The sequence below is a fragment of the Dioscorea cayenensis genome, chromosome 19 (genome assembly GCF_009730915.1).
Source record: "Dioscorea cayenensis subsp. rotundata cultivar TDr96_F1 chromosome 19, TDr96_F1_v2_PseudoChromosome.rev07_lg8_w22 25.fasta, whole genome shotgun sequence".
NCBI classification, from domain to species: domain Eukaryota; kingdom Viridiplantae; phylum Streptophyta; class Magnoliopsida; order Dioscoreales; family Dioscoreaceae; genus Dioscorea; species Dioscorea cayenensis.
In genome coordinates, this window is record NC_052489.1 from 1,005,673 (window position 1) to 1,028,606 (window position 22,934).

At 34.8% G+C, this 22,934-nt stretch overlaps 3 protein-coding genes and 1 pseudogene across 3 annotated transcripts; 1 reads left to right on the top strand and 3 right to left on the bottom strand.

The window, feature by feature from the left end:
- Positions 1-1,689: 1,689 nt before the first annotated feature.
- LOC120283517 (UDP-glucose 6-dehydrogenase 5-like) lies at positions 1,690-4,340 on the bottom strand. Its single transcript, XM_039290213.1, has 2 exons — positions 4,245-4,340; positions 1,690-3,324 (listed from the first exon to the last, which is right to left on the bottom strand). The coding sequence occupies exon 2, from the start codon at positions 3,316-3,318 to the stop codon at positions 1,876-1,878; it is 1,443 nt and encodes a 480-aa protein (XP_039146147.1). The 5' UTR covers positions 3,319-3,324; positions 4,245-4,340; the 3' UTR covers positions 1,690-1,875.
- A 1,103-nt stretch (positions 4,341-5,443) lies between these two features.
- On the top strand, positions 5,444-13,266 carry LOC120250222 (annotated as a pseudogene).
- A 211-nt stretch (positions 13,267-13,477) lies between these two features.
- LOC120250223 (beta-glucosidase 6-like) lies at positions 13,478-16,678 on the bottom strand. Its single transcript, XM_039259018.1, is given in 16 exon segments — positions 13,478-13,729; positions 14,007-14,115; positions 14,201-14,303; positions 14,393-14,424; positions 14,526-14,655; positions 14,657-14,750; positions 14,835-14,950; positions 15,034-15,126; positions 15,128-15,290; positions 15,399-15,486; positions 15,566-15,611; positions 15,613-15,638; positions 15,720-15,795; positions 15,884-15,942; positions 16,029-16,095; positions 16,341-16,678. Coding segments are annotated over 16 exon segments (1,521 nt in total). The 5' UTR covers positions 16,485-16,678; the 3' UTR covers positions 13,478-13,554.
- Positions 16,679-19,496: 2,818 nt separating this feature from the next.
- LOC120250224 (F-box protein At5g39250) lies at positions 19,497-22,676 on the bottom strand. The gene is made up of 2 exons (XM_039259019.1): positions 22,475-22,676; positions 19,497-20,564 (listed from the first exon to the last, which is right to left on the bottom strand). Exon 2 carries the CDS (start codon positions 20,432-20,434, stop codon positions 19,676-19,678), a length of 759 nt encoding a protein of 252 aa, XP_039114953.1. The 5' UTR covers positions 20,435-20,564; positions 22,475-22,676; the 3' UTR covers positions 19,497-19,675.
- Between the last annotated feature and the right edge of the window lie 258 nt (positions 22,677-22,934).

A 22,934-nucleotide genomic window follows, 5' to 3' on the forward strand; every position in this document is an offset into this window, starting at 1 on the left:
CTTGCTCATGGTGAAAATGCAAGACCAGTACCGGTTTTTTTCAGTAGATTAAGGATTAATTAGTTATGTTGGCATTTAGAGCCTATGAGACACTTTTGAGGCCATCAGTGGGAAACTTAGAATTACACCAGACATCCATTCTTATAATGCTTTAATTTGTGCATTCGGAAAAGCTTATAAATGGTTTGGATGGCATACGTAACTCAAAGGTGTCACTAGTTAGTTGTTTCAAAGCTGCTTTCTCTCTCTCTCTCTCTCTCTTTGTAATAGTCTAATAGATGATAATATGGTACAAGATCTCTTCCACTCCTAAAAGCAACCTTGCACTAATTCCAAAGATCTCTTGTGTTCACTATTGAACAAATTTCCCATCCAGTAAGTAAATGATCATATTGAAAGGGAAGGGGTGCATAATACTGGCTCCTCACCACTAGTGGATTGCGGGTGATTACTAGTCTCATTTTTTTGACTACTATGTTATGTAAATAAATTGAACCCTTTGTTACCAATATATGTTCTATGTCATTGTAATTTTTCAGGAACTCAGGAGAAAAGAGTATTCCAACACAATGGGCATCTGAAGCAATGGACTTTCCAGTTATTCCAACACAACAAAGCATAACAAATACTCCAAATTAAACAAGCCTTGCTCCAAACTTGCTCTATGAATTTTGGGGGGGTTCAAATCTGTATGAATGGCATTCAGGATCACATTCAAGGATGATTTCATTCTGTTTTTGGTTGATTACATGAAGCAATGGACTTTCAAGTTATTACAACACAAACTGTACTGATTTGATTTGACTGAACTTGTATTGATGAACAAGTTTGAAATCACTTTGCTGATGAGCATGAATGGTTTGGCGCAATTTAAATTTGTGATTTTAAAACTTACCATGGGTAATTTTACTGTTGTGTTTATAATGAAATTTTTTTATTGTGAAAATGGAATGTTGACAATGTATGATGGACTAAAAGGACATAGTCACCTTAATATGGGGACTAATTATGGTATTCTACTGATTTTCTTTGGTGCGCTAAGGAAATCTTGAGAGTATAAACAGAATCGCCAGGGAAGCACTCTCGGTGTTATGGGTCACATATTGCAGGACACCATGAGAGACGCGTATAAATACTTTTGATAATAATAGGGAAAGGAGCAAGCACGAAACTGTTTAAAAATTATTCTGTTCCATTCATAGCCACAGCATTGAAATGCTGTGTGTGTGTGTGTGTGTGTGTGGGTATATATACATCACATCTAACACTCTTATCACCTCTTGCACATCATCATCATCACCAAGAACAACAACGGAAGGTGTGAGCAATGGTGTGCCATTTCTATGTTGGCCTTACTTTGCTCATCAGCATTTGAATCAGATTTACATTTGTGATGTTCGGAAGACTGGTTTGAAGATGAAACATGATGAAAATGGCTTGATTACAAAGGAGGAGTTTAGAGATACAGTGGAACAGTTGATTGCCCATGGAAAGATCAAGAGGGCTCTTGCTTTGAAGGAAATGATCATCAAGAGTATTGATAAAGGATGGTTCTTTTGAGAATTCTCATACTCTCATTACCGCCATGAAAGATGGCGTTTAGTGGCTTGTTAATTGGTATTTCTCAGTTTTGTTTATGGATCATATCAATTGTTCAGATTGAGCTAGAACAATTCTGATCATAATAACTTCAAAAGAGAAAACATTGATCAATTCAAACATGCTGAAGTGTACATCAGAAGAACAAAAATTCCAATTAAGAAGAAATCTTCATCTAAATTGAGTTCATTCACTAACTCATTCGATTATAGAGGTTGATGAAACTCAGCAGTAAGCTTCTCATTTGGAGTTCAATTGGATACATTGTATTCAGAATTAAGCCACTACAGGTATGTGCTTGAGCCAAGCATCCAGAGGCTTACCAATGGAGTAGACGATGAATCCAATTTCCCTGAGCTTCTCTGGGTCAACAACATTCCGGCCATCAAACAAAAATGCAGGTTTTTGCATATTGTCATAAATCTTCTTGTAATCAAGCTGCTTAAATTCATCCCATTCAGTAAGAATGCAGATTCCATGAGCTCCCTTGGTGGCTTCATACGCGTCCCAGGTGACCGTAACTTGCTTCACTGCTGAAGGGCTCATTGGCTGAAGGTGTATCGGATGATCCCAGTCGAACTTGTTCATCGTAAGGTCTCGCTGAATCTGGTCTTCAGTGACCTGAGGATCGTATATGCTTATCTTAGCTTTGTCACGTAATAGACCTTTGCAAACATCAATGGCCGCAGTCTCCCTTGTGTCTCCAGTATCCTTCTTGAATGCAAAGCCAAGAATTGCAATCTTCTTGCCGGAAACAGCGGTGAACATTGATGCCACAACCCTGTTGACAAACCTCGTCTTCTGGTAGTCATTGATCTTGACAACTTGTTCCCAGTAGTGAGCTACCTCTGGAAGGCCATTGCACTCACAAATGTAAACCAGATTGAGTATATCTTTCTGAAAACAAGACCCTCCGAAGCCAACACTGGCATTCAAGAACTTGGGACTGATCCTCGTGTCTTTCCCCACAGCATAGGCCACCTCTTTGCAATCGGCTCCAGTGGCTTCACACAATGCCGAAATGGAATTCACTGATGATATTCTCTGCGCCAGAAATGCATTTGCTGCAAGCTTAGATAGCTCTGCAGACCATAGATTTGTGGTTATGATTCTGTCTTCTGAAACCCAATTGGAGTAAACTTCTTTCAGTGTTTCTATAGCTTTCTGACCCCCTGGTGTCTCCCGCCCGCCGATGAGCACACGGTCTGGATAGAAAAGGTCTTGGATGGCTGTCCCTTCTGCGAGGAACTCTGGGTTTGATAGTATCTGAAAATTGATGCCTTTGCTATTGTGCGTCAAAATCTTCTCAATTGCTTCGGCAGTTTTAACCGGAACAGTGGATTTCTCAACCACAATTTTGTCAGACTTTGCAACATCAGCAATCATACGAGCAGCGCTCTCCCAGTATGTTAGATCAGCAGCCTTGCCTGCACCAATACCACAGGTCTTTGTTGGAGTGTTCACTGAGACAAATATGATATCAGCTTCAGAGATGTGCTTCTCAGTGTCAGTACTGAAGAAGAGATTGACTCCTCTGCACTTCTTTACCACATCTTCAAGCCCAGGCTCATAAATTGGCAGTTGGTCACTGTTCCATGCAGTGATGCGAGCAACTGAGATGTCTACAACCACAACTTCGATGCTCGGACATTTGAGTGCAATCACAGCCATGGTAGGGCCACCCACATAGCCAGCTCCAATGCAACAGATCTTCACCATTTTTCACTGTCAAACAACCCTAAGAACAATCAAATTTCTAAGAAACAGGAGCTAAAGTTTCATAATTCACAAAGACAGCCATTTTGAGATCTTTCATGTAACTGATCAGAAGATCTTCACCATTCTTCTTTGTCAAACAATGCAAAAACAATCAAAGTGAAGAGCAAACCAAACATGCACAGTTTTAAGAAGTAGGATCTAAAACTCACATAGAAAAGCATTTTGAGATATTTCATGAAACTCAGACTAATAGCAAACAACACTAATGGCTATATAGTAAGCATATTACAACAGGCACAATGTCAGACAAACAATCCAAGTGTAAAACAAATTAAGTGTCTACAGATTAAAGAAGCAGAATCTAAAGTTTCATAATATGCAAAGACAACCATTTCAAGAACTTAGATTGGAAAACAAAAACAATACCAACATAATAAGGAATCTCAACAAACCTCTTGTCTTCAAAATAAGATCCTCAAGAAAAAGCAGAAAACTTTATTGCTTAAAGCTCCATTGATTTTCTTATCCATCAAATCCAAGATCAAGAAATAAAAGAATTCCACAAACAAACATAATCCAGAGTTACGTTACATCTGAATTTCATCAAACACTTGCAAGGCATCACGTTATAACAAGAACACATCCCAATCTAAACACAATAACCAATACCAATAATAATATAAAAAGAAAAACACTAAAAAATTGAAAGCATTCATTCAATTGAACATAACCAGAAGAAAAACTCCAACTTTGAGTTGAAAAATGTTCACAAACATCAATGCTAAGCTCAAGACCCAACAAACAACACACAAGATAACAGATCAAACATGGTAATATTATAAAAAAGAATAGCATCAATTCAAACAAATCAACCAGCAAAACAAGGAAAAGAAGCAATCGAGCTGATGATGAGTCTAGATAATCACCTTCTTACTAGCAAATCAAATCACTTTCTTGTCCAGTTGAAGCAGAGAAACTCAGAACAAGAACTACGAATTCGAGGTGGAGGTGGTGATGGTCAAGGTTTGTGTATATATATCCACATGGATTGAAGTAAGGATATCTTTTTATATCTAGATACCCCAACTTAATTTTTTTTTTTAAAAATGGATAAACCACGATCATTAACATGAAAAAAAAAATAAAATAATATCCATTAACTGAAAAGATAAGATAATATCCATTAGCAGTGAAAGATATAGAAATCCAAAAAGCCGAAGTAAATTTTAATATTACGCATTCATCAATAAACTATTTCAACTAATTATATTTGATTAAAATGATTTAGTGTATTTTTTTACCGTAAACTCACACCCATAACTAAAGAGCTGGTATTATCATATAAACCGATAAAACTTGAACTTCATATACTTGAAAATCTCACGTTACAATTTTTATTAGTGAAAATAATGCCATTGGGCTATGAACTGATTGGTTCAACTTTTATGGAAAATGATAATCTATGTTCTTTATGGACGTTTTAATTACAGTCGTTGAATTATTATTCAACGGTTGGTTGTTTATTTATATAAGTAATATATATATATATATTTTATTGTTTTTATGGTTACTATACGATAGTTGTCAAATTATCATCCAATGGGTTTTTAGATTTCAAATCTAGAGAAATCTAGAAGCGTCTTTTGATTACCAGTCCTCATTCTCTAAATATATATATATATATATTTATATATATATATATATATATAAAGCAGTGTATTCTAGGGAAGTATGTAGATTTTTAAATAAAAAATCTATAGACATCCCTTGGATTATTTGCAAGCCCCCAAAATCTCTACCTCAAATTTTTTTAAAACACCTTATATCGAAAGAACTAATTTTACTTATTTGAATAAATAAATAACCTTCCTTAATTAAAAAACTTTATTATAGAAGGAAATACTATATTTTGTGTGCAATAATAAACATTGGTGAAACAAAAAAAAAATTATGATAAATAATTAAAGCTTTTGTAGGGAGGAAAAAAAAAGAAATTCATGGAGGCAAGTCAACAAAAAAAAAATCTCAGGAACGTATAAATAATTAAATGATGATTTATGGGGCTTTCTATAAATAAACGGGAAATGCACGAATCTTGAAACTCAAAGAACGGCATCGGAATCAGCCGCCAAAACCTCTCCCTTTCTCTCCATTTCCCCGCCTCCTTCAACCTCGAGCTCCATCCACCTCTGATCTATATCAATGGCGATTCGCAAGCTCCTCTCCCTTTCCTGGATGTCTATTGCCTTCCTGCTCCGCATTGACGGCGATGTCTTTGGCCGATCTCTTGCCAGCACACTCTGATAAGCCGCCGGTGATGGTGGGATCCAAGATCAAGAGACTGGACAACCCGGACCATCGCTTTCCTCCGCTACGCCTCCCCGCATCCTGTTCTCTCTGATCACGCCTCCATTCTCGCCGCCCCAGCCACCAGAGTCACCACCCTCGCATTGACGGCGCATTTCCTTGAACGGTGCGGCAGCTTGAAGAGGAGATTGAGAACATCCGCGGCCATCTCAAATGTGTATACAGGTCGAGGACCCTGCTTTTGATGAGAAACGGGTCAATCGGGAGCGTGATGTCATTCTTCGTGAAATGGAAGAGGTTCTGAAAACAACTAAACTCTTTTATTATTCATTCTTTGCCATCTTTCTTGTATCTATCTTGTTGAATTTCGTTGCTTCTGATTGTTGTGGATGGATTGATCTGAAAAAGTTCAAATTTTTATGAATACGATATGAATGCAAATCTTTGGTGGAGGTTTGATGAATTTATCTGCTGGATTTTGTGTTTCCTTATTAATTTATCAATCTGAGGATAGGTGGGATTGAACATGACTTTGATTTAGATATATGGATAAATTCCCTTCTCTTTGCTGAAATGTCTGTTAACTGGAAAATATAATAATTTGCTAGTGTTATGAATTTGACTTACTGTTATGCATTATTATTTGCTGGACAGAGCGTTAAAAAATTGTATTACTCATTATTGTAAGTGTGTTTTTGTTTTCACATTGATTTTTGTTTGAGTGTTGTGTCTCTTTTGTTGATCCATTGTTGTCATTCAGATAATTTTGATCAAGATTTGTTGGATTTTAATATTGGATTAGTATGGGGTTGTACAACTGTATTTTTCATCAGAGTTCTATTGGTTGGAAATATTTAGGGAAATATCTGAGGGAAGGAGCGCTGTTTTCCTGGTCCATGACTGTTTGGTAATCCCACCTCAGAATTTTGGACTGCATCCCTAGTATTTGAACTGTGTATCACTCCTTTCATTCCTTACTCGTGATTTGTGAACACATATGCTATTCAAAAGATAAAGCAATGTATCATTTTTGTTTTAGTAAAAATGTTAAACGGTTCAGTTTGCACTTCAATGATTAAGGAACAATTCTAATATTTCATGGTAATATAGATAGTTGATTTAATATTTTATCGCGCAACCTCTGATAGATGTCAAGTGAAAGTGCATCTAAACACTTTAACTGGATGAAGGTTAAGAGAAACTAAAGTTAATCTTGCAGGCGGAGTGGCAAACAGAAGAAGCATTTTTTACCATTTGCATGCAACTGCTTGCCACTACACTCCACTGGGCAGAACTATTCTTGGACCTGCTGCCAATATCAGAACAATTACCAAAGAATATATTAAGGCTTAAGGATTATATTTCAACCCATCACACAGCTCCTCGGATGGTATGGGCTCTAATTGGGTAGAGTAATAGACCTATTTTTGTCCTGTTTTCATTTTTATTTTATTTTATTTTATTTTTATTTTTTTGCTTTAGCAAGGTGAACTGGTGAAGTACTTCTGAGTTTGCAATCATAATGGATATAAGTTCATCAATTCTTCTTGAAGTTATATCTTGTACCAAGCTTCTCCAATGTACTTTCTTCAGGTCATTTCTGCTGCCTGGGGCTGTTATGCATTAGGATGTAGTTGGGCTGGTGAAGAAGCTTTTTTCTGATCCGACAACTGCGTCTCAGTTTGTCTCCAAGGAGACAGCTATTTTTACTGGTTATGAGGTTGGTGGATGCTTGATTCTGTATTCTTTCAATTTGTTCATGTTACAGAGGAATCATTGTTGTGCATTTTGTAGGTTTGCATTATAGATGATGATAATCGTTTGCAGTTGCTTTCAATGGGGCATCCTGGACTGACCCTTATTCTGTTGCTTTGATGGTCATTTAATCAGCGCTAGATTCCTGGAATAAAAGAGTAGCTGGAGGAAAGCACATGGGGTGTGTTATTGCACCAACTTCACTGTTCACAACTTTTGGCTACCACTTCTGATCACCAGTTTTCATCTTTCTGTTCACAATTTCTCCTTATTTTGATCAATCTTTTAACAGTTCTGAGCTTGCACAGAGGAGTGCAATTAATGAAGTAGCTGAGAGCTTTGCGGCTTTTACTACATACTATAAGGACACCGGCCTTTGTGGTGTTTATGCAGTTGCAAAGGTTGCTCCAATTTTTGGCTTGCACAGAACCTACTCTAGAAGAGTTTTTATCCATCATGGTGGTAAATCTGTCTAGTTAAGATGAACATTTCGTTGAATTCTGAGGAATGCTTGTCAAAATATTAAAAAAAAAACCACGCACTTCTTTTGCTCATTTTAGCACTTCATTTGTCAATTTAAGATGGGCTTCATAAATATCACTTCAAATTTGAATTTTCAACTTGGGGAATATCTTTTTTTTCCTTTGAATTGTTAGCTTGTCCAAAGGATGCTAATACCCGTTTCAATACTCATGTTTGCTGAGGTTAGCTGCTGCTTGTATTATACTCATGTTCTAGATGCTGTCTATCACTCACTTCTCCACATGCACTTGACATTGCTTGTGAGGCCTTTTCTTCATTAATTTCACATGCCAATTCACAGGATCTTCCATGATAATGTTCTCCATTTCCGTTGACTCAAATGCACTTAATGAGTTGATTTGTGTAGCACTAACATTATGCTTATTCTTAGCTGCACATAGGCGTTGAAAGATTTTTACGAATTTGAATTTTGTGCAAATCTTTAGGTACATATTTATATTTTGGTGACTTATTAAGAGATGCGGAAAAGTATGGTATCTCTGTAGGATGTTAAAACCTTTGTAATACAATTTCTTCCTCTTCTTCATACAGCCTGATTGCTTGGATGATTTGGTTTATGCTATTATGTACGAGATCAACAAGTTGCCTTACCGTGTTTCAGAAGCTGATGGAACTTGTGCTTGCAATCAGGTACTACTGGTGCTTCTGGCACATATATTTTGTGAATCATTTAATATGTACTTTGCCAAAGCTTCTGTTATAGAAGCCCAGCATATGATGTGTACCATTTTTATCATAGAGTAGGCTATGTGCGGCTGCATCTTAGATTTAACAGATGGTATATCCTGAATAGTGTATATTATTAAATCGCATTTCATAAAGACTCAGTTTGTTTATTCTTAAGATGATGACTGACCACTGGAATTTTTTTATGCATCCTATCCAGTTGTTTGAACATTAAATCAGCTCTATTCTATGTTGTATCCTTGTAATTTTAATCAATGCATTTTTACAGCTGAAATCTTCTTTTCAACTTCACATCATCCGATTGCTGAGGATATAGGTAGACAGGCAAAGTAGATAAGAACTTGCTGGTTGACTTTTGGTAATCTAATTTCATTTATAATCCATTATAATTCATTTTCTACATGCAGCTACTTACCTATGGTCACAGAATTCCTCTTCCCGAGCTCTTTGCTAGGATCAGCGCAGTTCACGCGGGCACTATCAAGTGTTTAGCAAACTGCATCATCTATGATCAGGTAACATATAATGCTCGTCCGATGATGGAAAGCTGCATGAATAGGAGTTTATGTTTACATTCCTCGGCATCTTATATTTTCAATTTCTCTACAGAATGTTGCTATCGCTGCCATGGATCCTATTAAGAAGCTCTCAGACTACAACTGGTTGCAGGTGCTGCACATTTCTCCTCTGCTGTTAGCTTCCTCATCTGCTCTAATTTTTTACCATTATTTCAACCTGAAATTTCACCTCCATTTTATTATGATTATTATTATTATTCAATAAAAATGGATAAACTACTGCTTCATTGAATTTAACTTTCACCTCCCTTTTACTCATTATACTTGTTACAAATTCTTGAACTTTTATACGTTTTCTTTTTCATATATACACCCAATACAACCTCACAATTTTGTCAATAATAATATGCACATCCAAGGACCATGTCTTCTCCATGAGAAATTAAGCTACATTGATATAATGATGTGTTCATTTTATTCTTCAATTAAACAGAGTTTTTTATTTTTTTCCAATGTTTAGTTACAAGACTGAAATGCTTCAATGATAAAAATAAACATTAAAGATATGGAGTACTAGTGTTTTTAACTATATATATTATAAAAAAGACACGAATCTTAAAGGCAAACGTGTCACGGTAAAAAAGGATACGAGAGTTGATAGGGGAGTTGGCCGTTGAAACCCAAAAGGGCGGAAAGGGCGAAGCAGTGAGCGCTTCGATCAAATCGAACGGAGGGCTTAGATTTCATCCATCGCCGCTCTTCGTTTCCTCCGCCCTCTCTTCCCATTTTAGTTCCCCCTTCCTTCCCCTCTTCCTCTCTTCAATCTCTCTCTCTCTCTCTGCTCCTCAATCCCCCATGGCTTCCATCTCTGTCCCCTGCCCTAAGTGCTCTACACCCTCGCTCTCCACATCCAAACCCGCAGCAGCGCTCCTGCTCCCTGGATCTGTTCGGTTTCCTAGCACGCAGGTTGTCTTCCTCGCTTTTTCTGTTTCTTTTCTTTTCTTTTGAGTTTCCGATTCTTGGTTTGAGGTTTTAGAGTAGAAAAGATCGTTTCTTTAGTGGCATTGGCAGAGGCTTTGATGTTTAGTAGATTTTTTTTTTCAGGAATGGGAGTCAAAACTCATTCTTTTTCTGTTGATTGATTGTTTTTGGATGAAAGTTTGTTCTTTTACGTTTCAGGCATCGTAGTTGAATCTTGGGGTTCTTGTTGATTTATTGGATGTTTTCTTTTAGAGGAAAAAGGTTCTTTACGTTTAGTTGATACATTTTAGGTATCTTATTCAAATTCGTGGACCTTTCGCTGATTTGTTGGATGCGTGATAGCGAAAAGATTCTTCATTTTCAATTGATAAATTTCATGAATCACTGTCAAATAATGAACCTCTTGCTAATTTCTTGGATGTTGTACCGGCAAGCAATTGTTCTTTATATAAATAATTAAATATGTGTTTGTGGATGTTCTTGATGTTCTGTAAATGTGTTGCATGAACCATATTCAAATATTGGGCCTCTTGATGAATTTTTGGATGCTGTAAAGGACATGATTGCTTCTCATGAGCTTTAGTAGTATTAATTGTAATCAATTCTTGGGTCTCTTTCTGAATGGTTGGAGTTTTAGAGGAAGCATTGTTGTAGGTTCTTGGTGTTTAGTAGATGCATTCTATGAGTTATAGCCAACTATCGAGCCTCTTTCTGAATGGTCAGAGTTTTAGAGGAAGGATCTCATTGATTCTTGATATTTCGTAGATACATTTCATGAATTTAGTCAATCCTCAGGCCTCTTTCTGAATGGTTGGAGTTTTAGAAGTGTAGGTTCTTGATGTTAGTGATAAAGTCCATGAGTCATGATTAAATCATTAAACCTTTGCCCTCTTGCTGATGCTTTACATGAAAAGATTGTTATTTATGACCATTGGTAGAGGTTCTTGATGTTAATGGATACATTTCGTGAATCATTTCATGAGTCACTGTTTAGTAGATGGTTTATATCATAGATTAAAGCTGTGGACAGATTATATCAATTTTAACTCTGATGTGCGCATGTGCGTGTGGATTTCTTTGCAGAAGACAGTATAGTGTTGCTAAGTGGTAGTGAAGCTTGTCCAACCAAAATCTTTGTGGGAGTCATTTAATTAAAAAGGCTTGCATGAGCTTGTTTTATTTTTTCTGATTCGTAAAATTATGAGTTGAATTCCACATAATTATCCCTATCTTGGTATAATGCGCTAATTCTTTTGCAGGGGTTTAATCAGGGTCGTTCCCTTGTTTTGAAAGCCCAGGCTCAGAAGGTATTTTCTGACTTCATGCAGATTGTAGTTAGATTCATCAAAAGAAGAAAATACTGTTTTCATGGAAATAAAAAATTTTGGTAACTGTTTGATTGGGCCATTTACTTTTTAGGCTGTGGAGAGTATGAATTCCTCCCCCAAGTCATCAACCAAACCAGAAACTCCATTATCAACTGGTGATAATGCTGAGGGAGTGGAGAAATCCGCTGGCCAAGCTGCTGTTTCTGAATCCACCATATCAGCATTCATGGCTGAAGTCGCAGATCTTGTTAAGTAAGAATTTTCTCTTTTGCTTGCAATTACAATTTTTTTCCTCTGTCACATTGTGGAATAAAAAAGAGCTTATAAATATACGTATGTCATGGAAAAGAATAATGATTTATTATGTCATCCCTTGAATAGAAATCCTTAAAATCAGAAATTAACTTCTGCCCATCAATTGAATGATGAATATATTACTCCAGAATTTTAGGTCATAAGAAGTACATGATATATACAAATGCTTGAATTGTTTAGTTTCATATTGTTGCGTACTTAAACAAGGGTTTATATGAACTACATGTTGATGACTTCTTGTTTTGCTATTTAACTCTTGAGTAGGCTCGTGGATTCAAGAGACATAACTGAATTGCAGCTAAAACAGAACGATTGTGAGCTTATAATCAGGAAGAAAGAAGCATTGCCACAGCCACCCCCTTCACCTTACCTAATGATGCAACCTCCACCACAAGCTAGCATTCCCTCCCAACCTCCATTGCCACAATATCCTCCAGGACCCACTCCATCAGCTCCTGCCCCTGCACTTCCTCCCCCTGCAAAGACGAGCAGTTCATCACTTCCTTCTCTCAAATGCCCCATGGCTGGAAACTTTTACCGATCTCCTGCACCTGGCGAGCCACCCTTTGTCAAGGTTTTTGTCTTCCTAGACTTCCTGTCCTTCCCAACATTTATCATCTATGATCATCAAATTGATTTACATGTTTCTGTTTGTATTTAGGTTGGAGATAAGGTCAAAAAAGGACAAGTTGTTTGTATCATCGAGGCCATGAAATTGATGAATGAAATCGAGGTAAGTACCATTTGTTCCACTCCCTCATACTTCTTGATGCTGTTATATCAACTATAACATCTTTGCTTTACTTCTAAGAAAATGACTCTCCCCTTCTTAGCCGTGTACAGTAAAAGGCAGGAATATATCATTACATCGAACCTCTTATTTATGTATGTATTTATTTATTTATGGGGATTGGTAATAACATCATTCATCTTTTCTTTGCATGCCAGGCTGATCAATCCGGGACAATAGTTGAGATAATCGCGGAGGATGGAAAACCAGTCAGTGTGGACATGGTGTTTATCTTTCCTTTTCTCATCCATTTTCATTTTGATGATACTTCATTAAACCTCGTCTTACTTCTTTTTTGTCATTTGTTTTCATTGCAGCCTTTGCTCGTAATCCAGCCTTGAAATCGAAAGCTTAGGACTGTAGAATGTACTCTGAGACTGTTTCTTCATGAAGATTATGGTTCTTGATTGAAATATTATAAAGATTAAGTATTTCTTAGCATTAGTTCCACCATATTTCTTTGCAAGAATAAACCATAATAGAAGTGAGTGCATGGAGCAATAAACATGTCATGTGAAAGCCGTTATGAGTTACCTCCCAGTTTGTGTCTTCTATGAAAACCATTATAAAGACTCAAAAGTTTTTTTTTTTTTTCCTACATTTTACTTCCAACATTTCTGTCTGAGTTTAGAATTTTCAGTAAAATTTGTTGATAGAATTGTGGTCTGTAATGGAATAAACAGTGATGTTTAGTATTAAGTGCAGGATTTTCTTTTGCCGTCCATTGTATATGTGCAGATATATACATATATATATATATATATATATATTCCATCATAAGCATGTGGAAGTACACAAGCAGTAATTATGAAAGTTTTGAGGTTTTGTGATTATGATGAAATAATCAAACACACAAAGGATTGAAGATGAAAAATCTACAGAAAATACGAAAATAAGTAATTATGCTGTTTTATTGATAATCATATCTTGATCTATTCTTGAAGCTTTCTAAGAAATTGATTGCTTTGAATCAGAGAGAGATTTACAGTAGTGCATTTGATATGATTAAATATTATGGAGTTGCAAGTAGTTTCTTGAACCACTGAACTGAATCCTTTGGATATCTCTTGAGGTTGTCTTTGTAGTCCACAAAGTACAATCCAAATCTTGAAGTGTAACCTGCTGCCCACTCCCAATTGTCCAAAAGAGACCATACAAAGTATCCGCGAACATCGCAACCGTCTTCCCTGCATAATTTTTCAAACAAGAGCTCAAATTCTTCACAAGAACATAAATTATGAATTGCAATTTTTTTTTTTATTACTGCATTAGAATTTTTAGCTCATCTTTAATTAACTTTCCTTGCATTTGAACAGTTTTATACAGTAATTGCAGCAAGTCAGTGTATGGATGAAATGTTTTCACAGTTAATATGCAAAAGTATTATATACATTCAATGGTTAATCTGATGAAGTGTTTCAGAATTTTAAGTACAAAAGAAATCTGTGTATGAAGTTATTATACCTTATAGCAGCAGATAAGTTCCCAAGATAGTCATTGTGGTATTTGATTCTCTTTTCATCTTTCAATGCATCTTTGATGGAAATCAATGGGTTGTTTGGATCATCCATTCCTTTATATTATCACCAAACTCCAGAGTTTTATCTTCAGATCATAATTAATAGAAATATATAAGAAAAAGAAAAAGGATTTCTTACCATTTTCAGTGATGATAACCGGTGGATTACCGTACTTAGTTTTGATGTAGTTCATTAAACTTCTCATTCCACTTGGTACGATATACAACCATATCGATGATGCCTGCGTTTTCGATAATGCTCTATCAGAATTAGCTCAACATTAATAGAATGTTAAAATGAATTTTGGTTATTTTCTTTTGATGATGTTACCCTGTCTCCAATTGTATTGAAACCTTTGAATGCTGCAAAAGCCAAACAATGTATCAACTTCTACAAAACTTATCAGTGTTTCAGAAATGTCACTATTCTGCAGAATAGAAACAAACAGATTTACTGAACTTACGGAGGGTGATGGCGCCGGAGTCAGCGAGAGCATCATTGAACAGAAGACCAACAATATTTGTCACATTGGGTTGTGCATAATATGTTGTGTAGTGATTTATGCCGACGAAATCCAAGGATCCCTTGATCAAAAGCTGCTTCAGAGGCCGAAAACTTCGGCAATCTATTTCCAACTCTTTTTCTCATTGAACTTGGATAATCTCCGAAAAATAATGGATCCATAAACCTATGAATTGAATCAAGTAAAAAAAAAAAAAGTAAAGAAATCATCAATCAATGAAACAGAAAAGAGTATTGATTGATTGTACACCATCCAAACTGAAAATCTTGTGCTCTTTGTGTTGCAGCAATGTCTTGTGGTGAGTTTGTCATTGGTTCAAACCACATAACATCAAATGATATCCCAATAATTCCATTCTGTGCTGCCTGAGTCATCGATAAAATTCATTAAACTTCAACAGCAAAAATTGCAGTCTATGACAATATTTTTTTGATTTGTTGAAAATCACCTTATATTTTTTTCTGTAAATATCAGCAGCAGTTGCATGAGCAATAAGAACATGATGAGCAACAATGTAAGGTTCAGTCGCCGAATTCCCTGCCTCTACAAAAGAGCCGTAGCAGAATGGAGCAACGACCGGGCGCTTGTAATCCGACATCAAAACCTTGGATAGCGAAAGTATGAGGTTCATTAAAACTAATCCAATACTTCACTCTGTCTCCAAACATCTTAAAGCATGTCTCTGCATAATTTGCGAAATCATTTCTGCAAATGATCGATAAGACCAAAACACATATTACTCTGCAATTCAACACTAATTCCTCAAACTTTTTTTAAGGAAAAAAAGCATGATAAGACAAACAGAAGAAACACATTATCTGAGAACCAAGCCATCCATTGTACTTGTCTTCCAAAGCTTGAGGCAAATCCCAATGATAGAGTGTCACATATGGTTCAATTCCTGCAAATTATCGACATTAAAAAGTTCGCCTTCATCTTGAAAAACATTTGATCAAATGAAATCATCATTAATAACACACCTTTGGCTAACAATGCATTGATAACTCTATTATAGTGATCAACTCCCAGCTTGATTTACTGTTCCAGTGCCATCTACACAAACAATGGAGGGAAAAAAATTCATGAAAACTTTCATATCCAAATATACTTCATCAGAATTAGCAGAGCTCTTACTCGGAAAAAGACGAGACCAAGCAATCGAAAACCGATAAGCATCCATTCCCATGTCTGCCATGAGTTGCACATCTTCCTGAACCAGAAATTACTGAAAAACATTAAACTTGATAATACAAACAAATTGAGAATTTCAGAAAAAAAAATATATTATTTATTCAAACCTCAAATCTGTGGTACTGATCAACAGCAACATCAGCATTACTAAAATCAATCACCTTGCCTGCAAAGGCAACTTTGCTTTACTTCTAATTTAAAGATTAACTTTCTTTAACATTCAAAGAAATCAGAAATTTTTATCAAAGTTACCAAAAGTGTGAGCAAATGTATCCCAAACAGTAGGTCCTCTTCCATCTTCTTTCACTGCTCCCTCATACTGCAAACAAAATCACAATAAAATAGAAACAAATCCATCAATTGAATGTCAAAAGATTCAATCTGCATTGAATGGGTCAATAACCCAGCTTAATTTCAGGAAATGCCCATCAATCTTTGAACCTATCTCTAACAGAACTTTGATTTGAAAAATCAACAAATAATGATGAAATCAACAACCAAAAAAAATAAAAAAAAAACAACAACAACAACAACAAAAAAATAGAAATAAATAAACAAACAAACCTGATAAGCTGAAGAAGCAGTGCCAAAGACAAACCCTTTGGGAAAACTCCCCCTACTCAATCCTTGGCTTGCCACCAAACATGCTTGAATTCCCCAGACAACAAATATAAACCCAAACAATCCTCTCCTGAACTCCATTTTCATGCAAACACTTTATGTTGGTAGAGAATCTATATGCAATATATATATATATATATATATATATATAGACTAAAACTCTCCTTCACTCCAACTCACAGTGACATACAACAGATACACACACACAAAGGAACAAAGAGAACCATGTGCAATGCCAATCTATGCTACAACTCCCCTTCACTCCAACTCACATTGGCAAATATATATATATAGAGAAATGCACTCTGTATGTATAGACTAAATATATATATATATATAGAAAGAGAGAGATACAGGGAATAAAGAAAAAGGTAAATTATTAAATTGCTAATAAATATTGTATTTGGCATTATGTGTTAAAGCTCATGGTGACTTTTTCTGTTTACTTACTTTTCATTATATATATATATGTATATATATATATATATATATATATATATATATATTTTTGTACTGTTTCGACCTAGGCTTTTAATATGTTGTTTTTTTAAGTTTCAGAAGATCTTTTAAAAAGTCATTTCAGTAGTTTAGTCAGTCAGATTTTATATTCTGATTGAAACTTTTACGTAGGCTAGGTTCGTAGAAATGTTTTAAAAACAGCTCATGTTCTGCTACGACTCATTAAAGTTCTATTTTTCACTCACATGACTGCTTTTTCCACAAGTTCAATACAAACATTATTTTTAACCCGTAAGTCATTAACTTATAAAAAGATGGCTGATTTTCCAAAAAGTTTAATCCAAATAAGCCTTTTAATAATATATATATATATATATATATATATATATATGCACAATGTAAATATATTTTTTTTATTATCACCCACCTTCATATTATGAGAAAAAAAGTTAAACCGAGTATTTTTCAGCTTGATATAGCGATGACTATTTATTTTACATAAAAATATCTTTTTTTTTATTATTACCCTTTATACATGCAAATGAGAGAGAGTCGAACTTGTGTTTTTCAGCTAGATTACGGCAGCGGTGACTATTTATTTTAATTTATTGTTTTAATATAAACGTTAATCAACTTTTATTATGTATTATTGTATATATATATATATATATATGAGTGGATGAGGATGAGAAGAGGAGAGTGTGAAGGGAATGCAAGCATATGTAGAAATCTCATGCTAGCCTACAAAAGACATGAAATAGTGGACCATAGCAGCGTCTTTTAATCCTTAACTTTAGGATGACATTGTCATACATTCCTGACCAACAACCCACTAACATCACTCTTCTTTTAGTATTATATAGTTCTAACATTTTCATAGTGTGAAATCTTGTGAATCATATAGAGGCATTGAATGACTTTTTGTTTTCCAATTTTTATATAATAGAAAAAAGAAAGAAAAACTTTTGTAGATGTATAATGGGAGATGAATGTTAATTCATGAAAAAATGATACTAATTTAAGATGTTTTTTTATATTTTGTTAGATTATTTGCTAAGTTGGAATTTGAGCTTTTTGAAGGATGTCATTAAAGATCATCCTGGGAAATTTCTTTCTGATTTGAAATATTTATATATTTGATCAACTTGTTTATATTTGGTTTGATTGGTTGCATGAGAAGTATCATACATTTAAATCTATGATATTAAAAATGAGATTAAAAGCTCATATAAATTAAGAAAATGTATCATATTAATAAACAATATAAGGGAGTTGATAATACATTCGTTTGTTGTGTTTGAGCATTTGATTTTAGTGAGAATTAAAAGTGTTTCAATTTTTTGAGGAAATGAGATGGTTTGTTAAGCTTGTGTTCCGTGACCGGCAATTACTCAATTAATATATATATATATATAATTAAAAAAATTTAAAAGTTCTAAAATGCTTGTAACTTGTAATCACTAATGTTTTCCACGCATAGACAAATATATATATAGACATATATACTCATTCGAGTTTTATATAAAGACAAATATATATATAGACATATATACTCATTCGAGTTTTATATTTACTTTGTTATGATTAAAGTTTAATTACAGCTAGTTGTCGCATGACTCTTTTTTTTTTTCTTATATGAGCTTAAAACATATAATCAGAAAGTTAAAAAATAAATTTATTTGAAATTAATTGAGAGCAACAACTATTCTTAAAAAAACCAATTAAAATGGTTTGTACATATCTTTAGATAACTAATAGATATTTCCATAAAAAGAAAAAAAATTAAAAATAATATATTTAAATTTACTTTATCTAGCAATAGAGCACCCTAAAAGAAGAAAGATTCCTGCAGCCAATCCAAAAGAATTGAGACTAATACTTTGTTACTGTTGTTATATACTCATTGAAATTTTAATACTAATATAAAATTTGAACTCATTTTGGTGCCTTCCATGAAGTCAAGAACAAAAGTCTTGATAACTTCCTTGCAAGAGAACTAAATATTCTAAATCTGATCCTAAGATATAGATAAAAACCATGCAAAAAAGAAATATAAATAGTTTTTAATTGTTTCACCTTTGCATGGGTTATAACTTGAAAGCAATTGATTCTATAATATATATAAAGAGATTGAGAACATGTAGGAAAAAATAAGATGAAAGCCAAATGAAGCTCTCCGCGTTGAAGGTTATCTTTATTAACATAAAATAATAGATTTATATAAAGACTAAGCAATGATCTTTTTTTGTCTTTGTATTCTTTGAATGTGTCGTTGAGTGAAGTGAGAGAACATGCAATGAAGAAAAAAACAAGTCCAACAACAAGAAACCTTCTTAGAATAAAAATAAATTATTATTATCATTATTATATATATATATATATATATAGTTTTGTCTTAGATTCCCTTTTTTTCTACTGAACATGCCGGATAAGGAACAAAGATGTATCTGGTTCTTATTCCAAGATAGACAAGATTTAAAAAGCATAAAAAATGAATTTCTGATCTCAAGCCATGTCTTTATTTGACTTATTTGTTATTACTCTTTATTTATTTATTTATATGATTTTTAATAAAATAAGACCGGATGATAAACAATCAAACTGCAAGTGAATTCATACACACAAGTATAACAAAAGCACTCAAAGAACTGCCATTTCAATTAACACTGAGCCTGTATATCTGAAAATATATCAGCTTTAATCCACAGAAACAACCCAAAAAGAAAAAAAAGAAAAAACATTGACATTGTACAACTTAGATTTATATAGTTTGCCTGATTTCATTTACAACAACAACAACAACAACAACAACAAAGTTTTCATTTCCAGTCAAGCATGTCAAGAAGCCACAGAACCTCATTCTCAGAGCTAGCAGCATCACAAAAGTCTACCTCAATGCCAAAAACATCGATGATGTTGTCGTTCCCATTGGCCATGAAAAGCAATGACACCCAAGCTCTAATTCCAGAGATGAATGGATGGCCAGGAGAGAACTTCAGGTAGTCGTACGCCAATGCCCTGAAAGCGCTTCCGTCTACATAATCAAAGACTGATTTGTTTACAATGCAGGCAACCTCATTGGTGTCCCTCCGACCAATGAGAATGGAAACAGTAATGGTCCGGCCGAGAGGTATAGTGAACCTAGGGTCAACATGCATCACCATCTTGTAGTCAGGGCCATCTAGGTGAACTCTGAGGACATCAGGGATGCCAGGAGGGGGATTCTTTATGCCCATCCGGAGCATAGACCCAGAGATTGCCTCGGAGAATAGCAGCTGGTCATCAGACCACAGATCAACATAGAACTCTAAGTCATTGAATGATAGCCTTGGTGGCAGGAGAGGCTGTGGGCGCTGGGGTTTTGAGAAGGTTACAAACAATTTGTGGTAGCTGAGAGAAGGTGGAGGTCTCTTGCAGATAGAAGGCCATCTTCGGGCACAGATGCATTTCCAGAAGTAGTCATCTTTTGCAATGTCTCTCCACTGTCGGCATACCAGCATGCAAGCTATAAGGTCTTTGCCATCCAAAAGTGGGAATATGGCCTTAAGAACTTCACCGTGTGACCAATCTTTGGCCATATTCGTACCAAGAGATAATCTAAGCAGAACAAGAGTCAAGAACACACTAAACACCAAAAAAAAATAAACTACAAGTTTATGGTGTGATAATGGAACAAATGGAATCAGCCGGCACCACCAATAAATCTCCCTGCAAATTATGAGAAACAGACAACATTCTCAGGCAAGAATGGAAGAAAGTTGATGCACAAACAAGTTAGACTGACATATTCTAATTGACCAAAAAAGAATATAAAGAAGAAAATATCTTTTTGATATGAAACCGGAAAATACAAATGTTTCGGTAAAGAAGTAGGTAAAGGCTGAAAAGAGCAATGGTGGATATAAAAAGAGTAACTGCGCTTTTGATAAGGCAACCATCCATGAATTTCAATTCTGTTAGGAGCGAGAAAATCTACAAAGTACAGTTCAATTTCAAGATGCTTTAAGTTGAAGGATCTTCAATAGCAGGCTAAAAATATAATTAAGCTAATCACAATAGGCGATTAGTTAAATGAACAATATAAACATGTGGTCAGGAAGAAAAGCTCCCCAAAGGCTACACAAATACCAAAAATGATAAATTGCATGGCAGCATGTTTGATATTTTGTAATATTTTATTTTTATTAGTAAAAGTTCCATAGCCAGCATGTTTGCTGGTTAGACTTGAATCACAGCTTCTAATAAGCACAACTAATAATAGAACCAAACAACATCAGTCCATGAATCAAACTATAATCATACTGGAAGACGAGTACATGGGTGTTTAGAATTAATAGGTTGAGATTTTATAGTCTCAGTTGCAACGTACGAGTGCCATACAGTAAAACATTTGGCCCCTTTGCTATGCTTGCTTGATAGTCACTAAAGGATGCCAATATGAACAGCACTACATTTCCTTACAAGTTTAGAAGCATCTCTTTCTTTTCTTCCTTATCAAATGGAATAATTATATATATATATATTACACTGTCATGTAAAGATTTTCTTTGTTACAGGAACAAGCTCGAACAAACTGCTAAAAGCAGCTATTCCCTTCAGCAGGGAATAAAGACCTTTTTAACAAGAGTAAATATGGCATGTAAAACTTATAACTACTAAAGAATAAGAAGGCAATTTAGCCAAGTATCATTAAATTCCTATTCCATAAATTTATGGCAATTTCAGGAATTCCACTTGTAGGAATCCCTTATAAAAAGGGCATAAAAGATGGTACATCAATTTCTTGCTCTGAGAACCAAAACAAACATAAAGTTTTATGTGAATCTACCCAAAGTATATCATGCAATTTCCATCAAAGCATATCATTCAGTGTACAGAACATGATACCTGATACTGTGCTTCCTACAAAACTTAAGTACCAGCACAACTGATTCATTTTAAAAACCATTAGAAGGTCAGATGCTGAATATTAATTATACAATATGCCACCCATGACTTCAATCTTAGCTTCAAAAATCAATCTTCAGCCTCACCAAATGCAAACAGACAATCCAATAGCCAAATCCTAAAACTTTATCATGCTCAAATTAAATGATGAAACTAAATATTCATCAATAGAAAACTATTTGTCCAGCAATTCAATCTTTCAACACAAATTCTAAGTGGTCTACATACACAATTCATACTGATAATCACCTGAACGTCATCATCCTCAATTAAACAATACGATTACTCTCACTAATTTCAAGTTGATTATGCCCCTTGAGCCCTATACCTCAATCTTTGCATCAAAACACAACCTAGAGACTAACCCTAACAATTCACAATAATCAACTCTAAACCTCACCACCCTCAAATTAATTCCAAACAACACATGCACCTTAACTTTCAACGTTAGCATCAAAAAACTCAACATTGATAAAATCCACAATTGCCATCCAAACAAAGTAATAATCACAATTACCAACCCTAAAACGAATCAAACTGAAATTAAACAACAAAATCACCAAAAAAAATCAAATTCCGGACTAAAAACATCATTTTCACAAGAAAAACACAAACAAATTCGAAAACACAAGCCCTAAATCGAAACCAAAGAAAAGAAAAGAGAAACTCACAGAGGCCATCAAATGGGAAGGCAGAGACACCTCAGGAGATCTCATCGAAGAAGGAGAAGATAAAGAAGAAGAAGATAGAACAAGAAAAAGGCAGAGAGATCCACGAAATCAGGATCGATTTGGAAGATTTAGGGGAAAAAGGTTGGACTTTTCTCGGAAATTGCGAGGGTTTTACCGTTCCGGCGGCGGCGAGGACTCTCTGGGGATTAGAATTTTTGTAGAAAAAAATGAGAGATTGTGACACGTGTAAGTCATCCATTGGCTGTTAATTTCTATTGCATTCTCCACAGTGATCTCGACCGTTCATTTTGGCATTATTGCAGATAAATCCTTAGGGATGTTTATTAATGTATGAGTTTATTAAAAGATTTGTTTGGATGTAAAATAATGTAATTTTATGATTTTATAAGGTTGTAAGGATGTCTTTTTCTTTTTCAGATTTGATTAGCTTTTGGTTAGG

Excerpts from the sequence above, each read along its gene's own strand:
- LOC120283517 (XM_039290213.1), bottom strand. The coding sequence starts at position 3,318 with ATGGTGAAGATCTGTTGCATTGGAGCTGGCTATGTGGGTGGCCCTACC.
- LOC120250224 (XM_039259019.1), bottom strand. The coding sequence starts at position 20,434 with ATGGCCAAAGATTGGTCACACGGTGAAGTTCTTAAGGCCATATTCCCA.